Below are 18145 nucleotides of genomic sequence, written 5' to 3'. Positions count from 1 at the left end.
TCGCAAAGTTTGTCGGCCTTAGATTTACCAGCCGTAGTAAACGTAGTGACTACGACTCGTTACAAACTAATGTGAACACGTTGATGTGATGCGACCGATATTTCAGCTTCAGCGAGATGTTTCAAGGAAAGTTAAACTTTGTCCGTACATATCGTTTAACACTTACTCGTAGCAGTGTCTACAATTTGGAAATCCCAACTCAAAACTTATAGTACCTACTATCTCTTGAGCAATTTAGGTAAGAGCCAACTTGTTCTCGCAAAGCCTCTTTTATAGCGCTATTAACTCGCGTCGCTATCTAATGACGCACCATCAGAACTTGGCACTTCTCCGACAGCAGGACTGTTTTCAGCTCCACGGCTGATTACTCCAGCGCTGTGTCTCTGTTTCAGCTGAGCGGCGAGGTGATAGCGGGGATCGCGGCCGGCGCCGTGGTGCTCGTGCTGGCCTCCCTGCTCATCCTGCTCGTCTACCGGCGCAAGTCCACTCAGGTCGAGCGAGAGTACAAGCGCATCCAGATCCAGATGGACACGCTCGAGAACAACATCCGCTCCGAGTGCAAGCAGGCGTTCGCGGCCATGTGCACGTGGGACTCGCGGCGCGGCCGGGACACACTGGCGGCGGCCAGTCCCGACCTGCCGGCCCAGCTGAGCAGCCTGGCCGCCACCTTCAACCCCGACGAGGTCGATTGTCTCGAGCAGCGAGAGTTCCTCGCCAAGGCAAGTCGCCAAACATTTGAGCTGCTGATTTGTTCATGACTGAGCTTTTTATTGTGGAGATTCGTTTTTTACAATCAATTATTTCCGAAACGTATTTTTTTACAAGTCGCTCGTTGGACGTTTCAGATTTTGTTTCCTGGCATCGCGGAGCACCCGATCCTGAGCCGGCAGCGTCCGTCGTCTCCGACCAGCCCTCGCACCTCGCTGGACGTGGCCATGCTACAGCTGGAGCAGCTCGTCAGGAACCAGCACTTCCTCGTCACCGTCATCGACACCATGGAGCGACAAAAGGACTTCTCCGTCCGGGACCGGTCAGTGGCGGCTGCGTTGACGTTCATTTTCGGGGAACCGCTGCACAACTTGCTACATAGAGACGGAAGTTTGTGCTAGGGATAGCTTAGTTCATGTTGAGTTATCGATGACTTAACTGGTCTTCGACACACCTTGCTGCATCAAAAATTCATGTGCTCCCGTTCGGAGAAAACTAGACGGTTATTGGTTACATACAACTGGGATGAATGCCCGACGGTGATAGTCCTTTTGACGTTTCTGCGTCCCCCGCAGGGTGACGGTGGCGTCGCTGCTGACGGTGATCCTGATGACCAACATGGAGTACCTGACCACCGTGCTCCACCAGCTGCTGGTCCGACACATTTCCCGCATAGCCAGGTCCCGGCACCCGCACCTGATGCTCAGACGAACAGAGACCGTTATGGAGAAGCTGCTCACCAACTGGATCTCCGTCTGCCTTCATAGGTCAGAAATGTATAAAAACATATGTGAATTGAGAAGATGAGGCACGAACCATATGCCTAGCTAAACACCTCCCACGCCGGGAATCGAACCCGGGCCTTCTGGGTGAAAGCCAGATATCCTAGCCACTAGACCACGTGGGACCACGGCGGTTCTGACATCCCCGCTCGGGCGACAGGGGGGGGGGGCACACAAACATACATACAAATATTTAGTTTGAACGAAATTATTACAGGTACAAATTAACGCCCAGTCTGATGACTAACCCGCTTAAACAAACATTTAGTTTTGCTTTGCTCGCCTTGCCACCTGCGAATTAGACAAACGCTGTTGCAATCCGATCGAATGTTTGCAGCCACATCCGGGAGCATCTGTCGTCCCGGCTGTGCCTGCTCACCAAGGCCATCAAACACCAGATCTCGTGCGGTCCCGTGGACGCCGTCACCCTGGAGGCTCACTACAGCCTGGCAGAGGAGCGGCTGCTCCGACCCCAGATCGAACACAACAGCGTGGTAAGGAAATCATTCAAGTCAGCAACGTGAAAACTTTGTTTTGCACATTGCGCTCCTGTGCTTTGATGAGTGTTGAAAATTTTACCTATCTTATCTTGATTAGAAGTTGAAAGCACTAAAATGTTTCCCAGACGTTACTGGTGACGACTGAAGAAACTCCGTACGAGAAGATCCCATGTAACGACTACCAGAGCCAGCCTCGCCACTACGAGGACGTCATTGACAAGGTGAAGGTGCACGCGCTCGACTGCGACTCCATCAGCCAGGTGAAGCAGAAGGTGATCGACGCGGTGTTCTGCGGCCTGCCCGCCTCGCAGCGGCCCAGCCACCACTGCGTCGCACTAGGTGAGTAACGCGAGTTTATTCTACCAAGCAGAATATAGTCACATTTAAAATAACTGGTGAAGTTATCTGGCGTTTTCTTGTCATTCCGAAAGAATGTCTGAAAACACGGCAATGCTTTTTCAGTGTGGCTGACGGCGGACGGTCAGCGGACGCCGCTGGCGGACGAGGACTCCACCAGCAGGACCGTGGACGGCTGGCGGCAGATCAACACCCTCTCCCACTACGGCATCAACAAGATCGCCACCATGTTCCTCGTGCAGGCGCCCGAGACACCACGAATAAAGAAAACTGTTACTAACTGTGAGTAGAAGTTGAACTATGTTTCAGTGAATGCCTAATGGTATCAATGGAATTAAAATGAATGAATGAATGAATGAATGAATGAATGAATGAATGAATGAATGAATGAATGAATAAATGACTGAATGAATGAATGAATGAAAAGCTTTGAAAAAGTTCAAACCTAAAGCCAGTATTTCTTATCAGCCGTTAATTCTTTACTTATTATAAAGCGAATCGTTTGCATGAAGCATGTTTCGACGTTTTTTTTTTCTTCTTCTTTTCTAGCTGCAAGCAGTTTCTCACTTCCGTCGGCGCTCTCTCCTCTGATGAGCTCCAACATTTACGTGAAGCCGGGCGCCGAGATCCGTGTGTACCACCTGGTGCGTCCCGAGGGTCCGGCAGGCGGAGGCGGCGGCTCCGGTGGTCAGGAGACGGCCGCCAGAGCCGTCCCCGAGGTGTTCCTCACCCGGCTACTCGCCACCAAAGGTGAGTCAGAGGGCATGAACAGCATTGCCAATGTTGGACTTCTTTGCATCGTTGACTTACCCATGCCGATGCTGCTGAGGAGTTGCCCATTCTCTAGATTAAGCGGTTTTCATGCCTTTAGCGGTGTTTCTGACGCTATGTCTGCGGTGTTTCTGACGCTGTGTCCGTCTCTCCATCGGTGTTTCTGATGCTGTGTCTGTCTCCCCAGCGGTGTTTCTGACTATATCCGTCTCTCCAGCGATGCTGCAGGGTGTGATAGACGACACAATGTCGTCTCTGTTCCAAGCCGACGAGGAGCCGCCGCCGGTGGTCAAGTGGCTGTTTGACGTGCTCGATGAGGAGGCCGAGCGTCAGGGGATGGACCAGCCGGACATCCTGCACGCCTGGAAGGCCAACTGGTGAGCGATGGACGCTGAAATTGCGATCAGAGTCCATTCACCTATACGCCACATGTGTATTCATCGTCGCTGTCCACTGATCGCGTGACCCTCGTTAACAACGTTCGAAAATGATATTGAAGGAGAGGATAAAGTTAAAAGAACAACATCTTGGTGGTAATCGTGATTTCCACCTCAGAATCCACACAACCCATTGAATTGAGCAGCATAAGCCACCGCGCCGCCCGCAATACGTTCGTGCCTTGCGGAACAGCATAACTTCAGGCGTCTACCACTAGCGCCATCTAGTTTCAGTAATGTAATCTAAGGCCGGCAGACCGCGAAACAAAGTCCGGTACCTTTCTAACGCTGGTAATATCGTACGCTTGAAATATTCAGATGTTGTTTGGACCTCTACTCAAATAATAAACAATTTGTAAGCATAGACATTGACTTTTATATGGCATTCTTCGCAGTTTGCCGCTTCGGATGTGGGCGAACCTGATCCGCCGGCCGGAGCTGATATTTGACCTGGACAAGTCGCCCGCCGTCGAGTCCAGTCTCACTGTGATATCTCAGAGCCTTGTGGAGGCGTGTCTGCCCACGCCGCACACAATCTCCAAAAACTCTCCGTCGCACAAGCTGGTGTTTGCCAAGGACATTGGTCGGTGGCAGTGTATGGTGGGCGACTATTTCGAGTCTGTGCGGAGCCGGCCGCCGGTCAGTGACCAGGACCTGGCCGTGCTGCTGCAGCAGCTGTCGCGCCACCACGCCGGCCAGTTTGACGCCATCGCCGCGCTCAAGGAGCTCTACATCTACATCACCAAGTACGGCGAGCCGATCGCGCAGGCGCTCGACAGCGAGCCCGTGAGTCGGCAGATGATGTTCTCTGGGAGGCTAGAGGGAATCGCCGCCAGTCTGGGAACCCCGCTCTCCTGAGGATAGACTTTCCCTGTGTACAGATTGGTGCGGTGTGTATGAGATCATCAGTGACATTGTCTTCATCAACACGATCGAGTGGGTTTCATAACAACGTATGGTATGCTTCGCAATACTGGAAGAGATTTCGAGAAGCACGTGGTCTGTAAGAATGACTGAAATCATTTTATAGTGTATGTGTGTGCCTTTCAACGCTACGTCTTAGCGAGTCGACTCAATGGAGCGCTTTTGTTCAGCAGCCTCCAGTGGTTCCGTCTTGTTACGCCACTCCTGCTGACAGTTACTGATTAAAATTTGACTTTCGCCTGCCTGTGACGGTAACATTTGCGTGTGTTGAGAGATGGCTGTTTTACCGACCATTTATCGAATTATTTTGTTCTTACAGTTCTATCTTGGCCGTCACGTCCACAATTGCTGGCTACAATAAGGCCAATAGCACAATGCTGACCGGATTATTAGTTATGGTGACGAGCTATCGGACTGTTTGCTTACTTATAAAACCGTCCAAGCAAAACATTTCCGTGCATTTGTTGTGTTGCATATCTTTTTTGATAATAGATGAGAACATTGCTTCCTTACGTCAGAAAAGTGAAAAATACTCGCAGTCGACCTTTTGAATATCACATGTCGCGTTCTGCTGTGAAAAGTGTGTACGACGCTGCTGGGAGGACAAATAAACTGACATGCTGTGTAGCTGTGTCTCCAGCTTTGCGTTCACCAAATAATCGTCCATAGCGTGAATTCGCATTGCAAGAGTGCGACACGTCCTCGCAAAACAATTTGCCTTTCGTTACGCTGCTTTATATTACACTATGCAACAAAAAATGAAACATTTTCTGTTCCTGGAAAGCGACCGAATTTTTCTTATTCATTGGGTCCTATTATAACCGAAATGGGCATTAGTTTTGATCTGAAAATGCTTTTCCGGTTTTCAGAGACGATTTTCGATTTTTGGCCCCGAAATTCGGTTTTTGGCCCACCGTGTCCGATGTAATGGAGTAATCGACTCGCGGTAACTTTCATCGCCTTTCCTATGCCACAAGCTTTCGAATGATATCTGGTTTTGCACATTTGCGTGCGAAAATAACGTCATAAATCTATGTTAAAGTAAGAAAATGTTGAAATTTTGTAAAAATTTGACATTTTTTTCGATTTCATTTCAAAATAGAGGAAAAACTAAAGGCCCTATCCAAATTCTGAGCCCAGTTCCTTGAAGAGCATTCAATTTCCGTTCGGAAGGTACCTTTTTAGTGCATTTTATCGGATTTCTGTGGCGTCCAGATTGAGTTAACCTAATCACATATCCTAAGTCATATCACATAGCATTAACCTGATAACGTATGTTAACCCGCGCGGGGCTGGGGTCTCCAGCCGAACGCGCGGGGCTGGGGGGGGGTAAATTTTACCCCCCCCCCCCTGTTATCTCCCGAACTAATGGTCCGATTTGGAAAATTCAAACGCCAATCGAAAGCTCTTATCACGAACTACTAAAAACATGTACTTAATTTAAAGTTTGAGGTCAAGGTCAAGGTCAGGTCAAGGGTACAAATTGCAAGTTTCTACAGTATCGGCCTTGCACCGTAGTTGCCGAAGAATGGAGTCATGGACTGAGACTTATCGCCCAAAACGTGTTCTTAGGCTACCAAGACAATATTCGTTGCATACAATATCATTCAGAGGTCAAGGTCAAGGTCAGGTCAGGTCAGGTCAGGTCACCAAAAAACAAAATATAGAAAAGGGCATGTGCGACACATGTTTTATGGGTCATTTTACTCATAGAATTCAATAGGCACACTCAATAAGTGATATGGACCACCTCTGGATGAATTTCAGGTCGAGGTCAGGTCAAGGTCGGGTCAAGTGAGGTCAAATTTTGAAGTTGGTTGTTAAGGCCTAAAAAGGTGTCTATCTGATGCAGTTTTTCACGGCGAATCGAATGGTGCTATTTTTGTTTCCGTACGAGGTCTAGAACTTCCAAAAAAGTAATTTTTCAAAAAAAAAATTGTGTGTCGTGACGTCATAAAATTTTGAATAACTCCAACATTTTTGAACCGATTCTTCTAAAATTTGGTATGTAGGTGCACATAGACCACTTCTCTGACATATATTCCGGTTTTTTCGATAGACTCAAAATTTTGGAGTTTATAATGATTTTCCCAAAAGTCAGATTTTTGAAAAAATTTAGGCCAAAATCAAAACTTTTCAAAAAACCGAGATAGCCATTTGATAGACAAAGTAAAATTACGCATAACCTTTTTTGTTACGTCTTGATTCCTTTAAAAATGAAGATGTTAGCGGCGTTTGAACTTTTGCCGTTTTTGAGGCGAAAATGGCGAACATGACGTCACTAAAACGTCAATTTCTCAAAAATTTTCCGACGGATTTCGCTCAAATTTTCAGGGAACGTGTCAAATTGATGTAAGAAAAGGTACTGAAAGTTTGGCGGCGCTGCGCGCCGCCGTTTTTGAGATATCGCAAAAATTCGCGAGGGGGGTAAAATTTACCCCCCCCCCCAGCCCCGCGCGGGTTAACGCCATAGGATCAACGAGGGGTCAACTGAGGTCATGTTATTGACCCCTTGTGACCTCGGGTCACACGCAGGAACTTACTTTTGAGCAGTCCTGTCGCTCAGAATCTTGATCTGTACCTCCATTTGTTAGAATGATTCTTCATGCACTGAACACATATTGTCATGGAAATGGCTGCGGGCCCGTTTTTCAAGTGACTCAATCTGGACGCCACAGTAAACCGATAAAATGCACTAAAATAGTACCTTCCGAACGGAACATGAATGCTCTTAAGGGAACTGGGCTCAGAATTTGGATAGGGCCTTTAGTTTTTTCTCTATTTTGAAATGAAATCGAAAAAATGTCAAATTTTTACAAAATTTCAATATTTTCTTACTTTAACATAGATTTATGACGTTATTTTTACACGCAAATATGCAAAACCGGATATCATTCGAAAGCTTGTGGCATAGCAAGGGCGATGAAAGTTACCGCGAGTCGATTACTCAATTGCACCGGACACAGTGGGCCAAAAACCGAATTTCGGGACCAAAAATCGAAAATCGTCTCTGAAAACCGGAAAAGCATTTTCAGATCAAAACAAATGCCCATTTCGGTTATAATGGGACCCAATGAGTCCAAAAAAATCAGTCGTTACTCAGGAACAAAATGCCTGTTGCATAGTGTTATTGGAGTTACATAGCTGAAGGACAACCCCCGCGCCGGCTACGAAAAGGGGTTCGAAAATGATGCATTAATTTTGTCTTGAATTGTACGATCATCCGCATTCTTATTTCGATCCCGATTCGGCTCCAACTAGGGTCAATTATTTTCCGGCCTTGTGCTCGCATACATTCCTCAAATTGGCTCTAGATCAGCCAATCCATGCGTCCCCTCATGCCATGAACTCATATAGCCAACCCAAACAGCCAAGCTGACACCACTCTCCGTCAAACTCTCACAGGAAGACTGCGCCACCTCTGAGGCCGCACATCACAGATGACGTCCGTTAACGCACGTCACCCACGGAGACATCCAATATCCGGCCACTGACGGTCCCCGCTAGTCCGACCCGCTCCGCCGCGACTCCGAGCAAAAGCCGCGATATCCTGTCCCCATATCGCGGGCACCCCACCTCCTCGCCACCAGAGCAGTCCACCGTCTACTAACGTAGGCTATCGTACGCCGCCCACCGCCGCCGCCGCCGCCGCCGTCCCTGTCCCTGTCCGTCACCTCCATCGACTGCGACGTTGATGACGGTTCGGGCCCTTATTAAGCTGTCAGGTGCGCCTACGGAGCCGGCCACCGCCGTCGGCTGAATCGCCGGCCAGCCGTGCTCCCTGGACACGGTGACCAGGATTTAGATTGGCTGGACGGCAAAGGAGACTGCTGGTCAGGTCAGGGGTCAGAGACTGGGAAATTGAATTGGACGTTCTCTGATTTTGGATTGGTATTTGCATGTTAGACATGTTCTTTTCATCTGAAGCAAAATTGTGATCGCCTTAAAATCACTGTCCAGACTACTGAACAAAAATCACTTTACTGCTCAAGACTGTAACGATGGCTGTAATGTAATGAGCTCTATATGATCATGCTCAAGGCGAATTATTGTCATAAAAAAATATTTTTATTCGCTTAAAGCGTTATTTAACGGCGCACACATGCACCGCCACGGTCAGTGGCTGTATGCTTTCACTTTTTTATTTTGCGAAATGCATACCTAAATCAGAACCTACCCAATATTTTTGTGAAGACCGGGTAAACATATTCACACAAAGTCCAGTGTAATGCGCGTGATGCACCGCTACACATTACTTATTTTGGCACGGCTGTTTGCTTTGCCGACGATGACGCAGGGCGGACGTTCTCAGAAAGACGCCGCGCAGATGAGGTCTTTCCATCAGCAGACTAGTGCTGTCACGGCCCGATCCTTTCCCCTAATCCGGCGGCGCGCCTCCCCACAATCACCCGTCCCATGGCCGGGCGGGCGGCAGACGGCACGGGCGGGTGGACGGTGGGGGCGAGGGCGGGGGCGGGGGCGGCAGTAATTTGTGACGCCAGCTCTGCGGCCGACAGCCAAACAGCCGGGCCGATCCCGCACTAAGCCCCACAGAGGAGAGCAGACGTATTGTTCCAGCTGATGACTCCTCAGCCCCCCCCCCCTCCCCCGAGCTCTCTCGCTCCGCTCGGCACATCCGGCAGCTCTTCCGATGTTTGGAAGACGAAGGGATAATATTGTACCGACAGAGGATCAAAGAGGGTTCCTTATGATGATCATAGGAATGTGAAGACTTAAATGCTGCGGTAAATAGATGCTGGAAAACCACAATTAGCAAATTGAGCACAATTAATTAATACCGAAGACATATGTTGATATTTACGCTACTTGAGGCAGGTAAGAAACTTAGTACAGAAAAACAGTTATTTGATGAGACATAATTGAAATAACGAATAGAATATAAATAAAAGGTCGGGATGCATCCACATTTTTAAATTGACTAGGAAAAATAGCTTATTAGGTAAAGACAGCCTTCGGTGTATAGGTATCGTTCACTATCGGTCCTGTTCCTTTCACGCCCCACCGCGCTGCTCTAAGTGAGGCCAGCCGCAACGACCGCCGCGGTCGCCCCCTCAATCACCGTATATACCGCCACACCTGGCGCTGTCACTGTTGGCCGGCACTTCCGGCCGCCGGCCGATCGGTCCCCGGTTTCGGCTCGTTCGACGCCCGCTGCGCCGTGACGCCCGCCGTGACGGACGGTGTGACGCTTGTGACGCCCGGTCCGCTGTGACGCGCCCGGACAGAGCCCGTGACGCGCCAGTACGAGCAGCCGCGGCCGTGGCGGGACGAGGGGTTTGTTTGAGAGGCATCGAAGTGTCCCGTGCCGAGATAGGAGAAGGAAAAATCACTGAGCTGCGGTTTCACAGCACTACAGAGCTTTTTGTACGCAGCAATAACAATGGTGCGGGATCACACCCGAGCGCCCGTATTAATTTCACCTCCACTCCGGTGATCGTTACGAAAGATCAAACACCAGCGCACCGAACGGAATTGAATTTTGTGACCGCAGGCCGTTACCACACCCCTGGACACACACACCCTTGTTTACAGGAAGAGGAGGCGATTGGCCGCGAGGCTATACACTCGGCGACTAAAAACATCCCCGTTTCTGCACCAATCTGTCGGATATCTCATATCGATCCCTCTACAAGTCTACATGCAATCAATCCATGTTGTGATGTTTGAGCCGTGCTGTGGTAATCAATGGAAATGCGGCGATAAGCCACGCTTTCTTTTTGCCAAAGTTTCAAATTTTCAGAAAGTGGACTCTGTTGCTGAACGTGAACATGCTCAGAAGGTATGGTAGGTAAGATATGTTAATTTCAATAAGAAAAGATTACGACTATTCGTAATTTTTTCTTATCAACAGTGAACTTTCAAATGCCAAAAGATGAGAAATTATGCGCAAAATATGACTATCAAATACTTTTCTATAGCACTTCACTCATAACAGATTAAAACTGAGCGCCAGACGTCGACCCTCTGTTGCTCTATTGACCTACCCCAACCTCCCCGCTCGACCCACCCCGCTCGGGTCGATGCCTTCCGGCTACTCCTCTGATTGGTGCCGCTCTGGTGAGATCCCAACGACAGACGCTATCTGAAGATGTTCGGCCCAGCTGGAGGGTCCAGACCTCCCCAGCGTAGGTCGGGCCGTCACCGCTGACAGAAAAACTATCGGGCAGGATATTGTGGGACTAAGGTGGGATTAGATCATACAGAGAGTGATATGCTGCTGGTCGGTGGAGTGGGAAATGGTTGGTGGTAGCAGTGGTGTGTGTCTGTGCCGCATTTGTGTTACAAGTAGGTATGCGTATTCGGTATTTAATTCGAGTGATCAATCATTTTGTTAGGCATTTTGCTAAAACCTCCAGTCATCAAAATGGCCGCAAGAGATGCCTTTCCATTGGTAATGTACATTTTACGGCTATTCGGATAAATGAGGACAATAGAAGCCAAATATAACAAATTTTGATCATACCTACTCCATCGTAAATGCATGAATTGAAAAGAAAAAAATGTGAAGGTCAAATAAAAAAGTGAAAAACATACGAATTTAGCGTACCATCATATAACCCTTAAAAACTGCTAATGCATGCTGATTCATTCAGCCCAACGGAATGTCAACCGTACAGCCGTTCTCACCCTGTCTTCAGAAGACAACACGTGTTTTCCCAGCGTAGCCATCCCGTCCACACCTTGATCAGATTACTGTGAATCGGTGTCGAGAGGCGTCAACCGGCCGCCCTCTCACCGACGGATGCAGACGAGCGCGCCGCGCCGCTCTGATCTCGGCCGCGCCGTGAATGTCGCCGCATCACTCGGGTGGCGCGGACAAAGCGCGCGCCGCTCGGACGGCGGCCAAAAACGGCGCGTCGCCGTCGCGGCCGGCCGCTTTTTGCTGTGACGGGACGGTGTCGGCCGATCAGCCGACCGGCCGCCGACCGCCGCACCGATCCGTCACAGCCGTCACAGGCATCCGTCACGACCCGTCACAGCGTCTGGCCGGGCGTCACGGCGTCACGGCGAGATGGTGTGACGGTTGACGGGGAGGCGCCGGTGACTGAGCGTCCCGGACTGCCGCCATGGGACTGGTGACGGTCTGACGGTCTCACAGTCCAGTCAATATCCGACCAGACATGCGCCTGATACTTTATCGCCGCTATTGTCTTATGACCCCGTCTTGAGAGAAATACTTCAATCTCGTGACTGATTGACAGCCCAATGTTGTGACTTAATTTTCAGTTTCGTGACTGTCTAATGATCCAGTCATGTGACTGCTGCTCCAGTTTTAAGACTTTAGTCCCGTGACTAACGTTCCATCCAGCGACTACTGTGAAACGACCGTGCCAGGGAGCTGCGCCAGCTCAGTCTGTGTGGTAATTAATTCCCACTCGGGGAGCTCCCTGCGGACGACCAGCACGGTGGCGTGCATAGATTTGTCGGAGACGAGCCGTCACAGTCCACCTCTGGCCGGGCGGGACGGTCGCATCGGGCGCCCAAATAAAGCAGGTATCCATCTGATGACAGTCAGCGCGTCCACTGACAGTAACATTACAGTCCGCTGTGACAGTCATATGGGCTGGAGAGACAGTCACAGTCACATTGCTAAGCTTATAGAGAGACAAAAGTCTCTGACAGTCACATTGGACGAGCACGATGTCTGCTATGACAGCCACATTGGACGAGTAAGATTGAGATTGATATACCGAGTTTTCAATTAGAAAGCAAAAGAATGACAGTCATTGACAAATTTATTTGTGTTGACTGTAGAAATAATTATAGCAAAACGTCTGTCACAGGAAGGCTAAGGTCGAGTATTAAATAAGGTAAATTGTACGATTCCAAGCGTTGATAGTCTTCCGGTCGCACCATAATCAAAATGAGGTCTATACCATAATTGGATCGATTTCGGCTGAAAGCAGCAGTTCTGGAGGTTGAGTAGAAACCCGAACTTTTTAAACGTTTCCTGCCAACAGTCGTCATTAAACCTCGACAGGTCGTTGAATCTTAGATCTGCGATGCTTCACGTCCACAGCCACAAGTCCCTGCGATACTGTCTAGTGTCTACAGCCAGGCGACACCTGAATTTTGGACCGTTTAAAATCGCCCACGCATATGTATGTAGAGCTCAGCTGAAATGCAGGACCGAAGTTTAGACATAACTGTGGCCATGAACAAGATTAATGCGATCTGAAAGAAAAATGAAGTGTGAGAGAGTCTGCCCAACAGCACGAACAGTTTACTCTTGAGCACCACAATTTTAGTCATCATTCCACACCGAAATAAAAATGGGTCGCCGCCCTGACCACAATAGATGATGAATGCAAATCAGCCCTCCTGTTTCATCAAATTAGCTATAAATCTCACTGGTCCTCTGTCCGAAATGAGATACGACTCCATTACGAATTTTGTCCCATGAGCATTGATTTAATAAGGAGCAATATAAGTCGACAATTCTTTATCTAAGATGCAGCCTCCCTGAAATTCGATCAAGGTGGAATTTCTTCCCGGGGCTCTGCAGCACTTTCCGTGATGGATGGTATTGGCTCGAGGCCTGCAGCCAGCACCGGTCCGAAGCGACGGCGTCGGAAGGCGCCTAATTATCATCAAACGCGCCGCCCGGGTGCCAAATGGCTGCAGCTCCCTGCCCGCCCACCTACACGGGCACGGGCGGCGATATTGGTTCCAGCTGATGAGCGTCGGACGCCAGCCCCGCCCAGATGGCTCCAGATCAGCAGCCAGTATCGGAAACATGTTTGGATAGGGTAAACTATAAACTATATTAGATGGGCCACTAACCCAAATCTCAACCCATTTGACCAATGCAATATATCCCTTCAATACCGCAATTAGGTTGGTTTGATTTTCCACTTTGGCCAGATCCCAGATAAATGACAGCTGGTCAGCGAGTGGCGGCAGACACAGCCCTTTCGGCCACGTCATGTCTCTATCGCCACCCCCCTCCGCGTCACAGTTTCTGACGAGGTGGGTAGCCGGGCCTGCTCGCCTGCCGGGCCGATTGCCGAGTTTGACCGGCCGCCCGTACCAGCTGACGTTTTACAAATGTGCCCGCCCAAACCTTCATAGCGGGCCGTCGGATCGCGTCGATACAGGCGGCCGCTAAGCATCGCTAACGGCATCGATAAGAGGGTTACTGTGTCAGAACTATCCGCAGCTCGTATCGAGAGAAGTGGACAACATTAGCGAACAGCGAAAACTGACTCCAGAACCATTTTGACACAATTTGAAACAGGCGAAATCAATCCCAGTAGGTGGGCACTCTTCCAATAAAGACAGAAGTAGGCATGCAATATTTATAACAAATACCAATGAAACTTAGCCAAACTCTATGGGCATACTCTCAGGAGAATTTCATCCAGAGATCGCGTCTATCAAGCGATGGTTGATCCACGTCAGTTGTCATTCTGAGATTCCCTCCCCTCTCCAGCGCGCGGCCCCCTCCCAACTGAGAGAATCTACCGACCCTAGTCTCTGCGACTCCCCTGCGGTCGCGGGCTGGGACACTCACTGACACGACCGCAGTCGATGGTGACAAACTGTTCCTCGTTACGGTGTCGGGTCTCGTCCCGACACCCCGGGTGGTCGGCGACTCTCTCCTCTGGGTCCCGGCGGGCGCCCCATGGGGTCCGCCGGCGTCGAGACGACGTTCCCATGACTCCGCCGAGTCCTGAATTCAGCACGAGACATTACTGCGGAGTGCAAAGACAAGAGATATCGCACTGCCGTGTTTTTGTCTATTATGAAATTTAATTGTAAGTGCTGCATCATGCACCTCGATGCAGTCCACTGGTGGCCGACCAGTCCTTTGGTCGACCACCGCAAACAGGCAAATAAAGGTATTTTCCGAGGACTGGTAGACTTGAGTGTTTAAGACAATATTTTAGTATGTTTCACAATAATGACATACCGGAGAGACACTTAGAGGACAATTAAATAATAATCTCCCCGCCCCTACATCTGGGCATAACTGCCAGAACGCAATTTTCTGCGCCATAAGTCTCCAAAGAGCGCTTCGTGACACAAAGTTGGCCGCCTGGTGCATTTTTAACGTATCACCTCCATTTACGACCAATATAGCCCCAAATTATGCGAATTAGCGTGCCGCTGACACAGTTCGTCTTCCAAGTGTGCAATAGCTACTAAGTTAAACAGAGGCATCCACTCTGTAGCATGCTTATCAGAAGATTCTGCTTCCGTGACCACTTCTTTTTACTTTCACGTGTGTAATGGGAACCGTTGCATATAGGTATTGTAAGAAAATTGCATTAAGGATCCGTCATCACTCCTTATTCCACGCTTCCAGACATCATAACAAATTTACATAAAACAGCGCTAAAATGTTTGACATAAGGCGAAGTTTTATCCGGTCGCTTCCCGTTTCCCAGATCATGTCTCTGCTTTTTCCTGTCGGAATGAAGAACCACATGTTGATTGAGGTGAGAAGAGACGTCATATCATCCGAGCTTCTAACGGCTAACTAACCCCCTGGGACACTCCGGAAACCCCCCAGACCCTGCAGTGTACCGTTATCCCTCCGAATCCCGGCCCTCCCCTGGGCTCTCCCTGAGCATACCGCCCTCGAGTCACTGTCCCCAGCAGCGGTGACAGCTCTGACAGACCGTCATCTGACACCGTCAGCCGTCAACTCGTCTCTCCCCGTCTACCGGTTAGATGTCTAACCTGACATTCGGGGGAAGTGCTGTGACTGTCAATTGAGAGTTGAGGGAGGGAAGAGGCAACCGATGAAACTGTCTGATATTCAACTAAACGGGTCGTAGGCCTCTAAGCATCACAACTTGCTTACCACATGACCCTTCTTTTATGCCTACTTCTGTGGATGAACGCAATACGGACTGAAAAAAAATAGACAGCGGTGACGAAACTGACACATTTCAAACTGCAAAGAAAGACATTTAGAGTTGCTGGTCTATGTAGTTCCTAATAAGGGTCCAGTTTCCCAAGGCTATCGCTTTAATTGGGATCAGGTCATTAGGTCCTGAAATGGTTTTAAGCCACTTGATAATAATCTCGGGTGTAGTGTATCGGGCCAAATTTCAGTTCCTCTTTTTTACTCAGCAGCAATTAGGCAGACAAATGAGGTGAACGAAATAAATACGGTATTGTCACGCCATCAGTTTTTACCATTGAAACCATGACGCCTGTGTTTATTAAACGGATGTGTAACTGACCATTTAGACTATTCAATGACATGTTATTTAATAACATTTCATGACATGTCACTTGCATATCAGTATTGTGCTTTGCATACTGTATAAAGTGCAGACATTAGGTTACAGACTCCCCTCGTTTTCTTATATAGGCTATAACTTCTTATAAAGGCTTTGCAGTTCGCACTGAACCATACATCTGTGCACCTTGTCGCTGTATGACAATTGATCCCAACTCAAGTTACAAATCGCACACGCATCAGGTAAGTTCCCCGCCGGTCACCACGTGACTCACCTTTGCCATTTATATCAAGGGCAACACAAGTGTTGAGGCAGAGTATTGTTGAGGAATTTTAGTCCCACCATGTGAACACGCTGACTGCTGGGCCTCACTACCCTCGTTTTCGTTAGAACTTCTTATAAAGGCTTTACACCGAACCGTACAATACAAGCTGTATATCACAACTTGTCACTGTACGAGAATTCATCCAAACTCAGGTTGCAGAGGATCCCACACGCATCAGGAAACCCCGCCGGTCACCACGTGACTCACGGTCAAACTTGGTTCACCTGCCACGTGATTCGGCCGTGACGCGTCGACAAATCACAGTCCGTGTCTCCCAGATATCGGTGCCGATGGAGCGGATACTGTCGAATAGATATACCGATACGCCAGTCGATATAAGAAGGGCCGCGGAGATGGCTTTATGGCACCCATCTCCTGACAGGCATACCGCCGTGGGGCAGGTTCGAATCCCAGCCTCCTCTCACTTTTCCGACCCGTCAGGTCAGTGTTATTTATTGCGTCTCTGGAAGGTGTAGTGGCCTATTGTCTATGAGCTACTTGACCCACAGTGTGATTGTGGTGTGAAAAGCGGGCCATTACGAGTGGTTTTGGAAAGCAAAGAATGCGGTAACGACCGAATAGCAACTGTTAGAACGATGGAAATTGGTATCCTTATATGCCTTTCACACTGTCTGCTGAAGAAAAAAAAAACGTTGAAGGGTGAGAGAATAAGACAAATTTCACACGTCACTTTAAAAAAGCGACGTTCCAGCCGAGGCATGCAGCAAAATGGCAGCATGTCAAAATGTCAGCAGCATGTCACGTAGCAAAACAAAGTAAATAAACCAAAATAAAAACTAAAATAATATAAAAAACAGCGCCAAATATGTACAGGTGATACGACCAGTTTTTCTCTAAATCATTGTTTCGTTTAATAGCCAATTACCATTCAGCATAAATGCCATATCAGCCTTTACATACATGTTCTAACAATTAAAATTAGTTGTTATTTGTTAATAACCACGCCAAGAAGCTACGTACCTAAATCCAATTAAATAAATGTAGTTATTATACAGCAACCATGCCAAACAGGGATAACATCACTCATGCGGCAGCTAAGGTACCTATTAAAAATGCAATGCAAAATGTAGACCGCTGTTAAACTTAGACTATGCGGGTGCAAAGGACTCTTACAACGAATGCAGCGCAACATGAATCATATCAAACAGTGCGGTGTGTGTTTGTATAACTGCACACTTGAGCACATTTTACAGAGCCACAGTCGCACAGGTGGCGCCGGGCTGTGATCGTATTCTGTACGTCATTTGATGTAACTAGCAGCCACCAGTTGTTCAGAGTTGGCAGCTGACCTTGAGTTGGGCACGGCCTCTGATGCTGAAAAATGATGTATGATGTCTAATGGTCACCTCTGTCATACTGATGGTCAGTCCTGTCTAATTGATCATATTACAGTCGAGTCAGGCCGCACCTGGGTGCAAAGTGAGCGTATAACTGTCACCGTGCCAGAGATGTACCACCTAATTATGCTAAGAGTGTTAGCTCTGCAAATTGCATCAATTACCTGCTCACGAGTTCAGACACATTCACATGAAATACATCAGTGACGGTCAATGACCATTGGAACATCTGCACTGAAAGAAAAAATTACTCACGTTACCACCCCAAACTGAGTTGTCAAAACTCACGACGGCAACTACTCAGGTTCCCTTGGTAACTACTCTTTGGTACTCAGGAGATACTCATGTTAACACTGACGTGACTCATACATAACGTGAGTATTCCGGGTGAGTTGTCAAAACTCACCACCTAAGTACTCAGGTTTGAGCTTCTACTCAGACGCTACCCACAGTATTACCAAGGCGGACCACACGCTTACTCAGGCTAATACTAACGATAACCAACCCTGAATAATGATAATACTAACCCATTTAAGATGGGTGTTACTAACGCGGATGCCAACGCATGAAACCAAAAATGCGTTCGTTAACCTTACGCCTTGCAGACGTGACAAACACGAGGAAAAACACTGAAGTTTATTACAAAAACCCATCGTACGACATCTCTGCCAACATGCAATTCAAGAGCCGGGTACGGGGCGTAATCCGTTTAACACAACACTAAAAGAAGTCCGTAAAAAAAAACAATGAAACACTCCCATAGATCG

At 48.5% G+C, this 18145-nt stretch overlaps 1 protein-coding gene and 1 non-coding gene across 2 annotated transcripts in view; one reads left to right on the top strand and one right to left on the bottom strand.

The window, feature by feature from the left end:
* Positions 1 to 5104, top strand: part of LOC122383005 (plexin-B-like) — a 65260-nt gene extending 60156 nt beyond the window's left edge. Inside the window, exons 17-25 of the mRNA XM_043369047.1 lie at positions 393 to 719; positions 846 to 1030; positions 1284 to 1475; positions 1828 to 1984; positions 2116 to 2329; positions 2453 to 2629; positions 2897 to 3097; positions 3336 to 3495; positions 3951 to 5104. Coding sequence (XP_043224982.1) covers positions 393 to 719; positions 846 to 1030; positions 1284 to 1475; positions 1828 to 1984; positions 2116 to 2329; positions 2453 to 2629; positions 2897 to 3097; positions 3336 to 3495; positions 3951 to 4413 — 2076 coding nt within the window. The 3' untranslated portion in view covers positions 4414 to 5104. The remainder of the gene's footprint in view (positions 1 to 392; positions 720 to 845; positions 1031 to 1283; positions 1476 to 1827; positions 1985 to 2115; positions 2330 to 2452; positions 2630 to 2896; positions 3098 to 3335; positions 3496 to 3950) is intronic.
* Positions 1544 to 1615, bottom strand: Trnae-uuc. The gene has a single exon. It is a non-coding gene; the product is annotated as a tRNA-Glu (tRNA).
* Positions 5105 to 18145: the final 13041 nt, after the last annotated feature.

Source organism: Amphibalanus amphitrite, unplaced genomic scaffold, assembly GCF_019059575.1.
Source record: "Amphibalanus amphitrite isolate SeventyFive unplaced genomic scaffold, NRLGWU_Aamphi_draft 000152F_arrow, whole genome shotgun sequence".
NCBI lineage: Eukaryota > Metazoa > Arthropoda > Thecostraca > Balanomorpha > Balanidae > Amphibalanus > Amphibalanus amphitrite.
The sequence above is the reverse complement of the archived record's forward strand: the minus strand, read 5'-3'. Positions and strand labels throughout refer to the sequence as shown.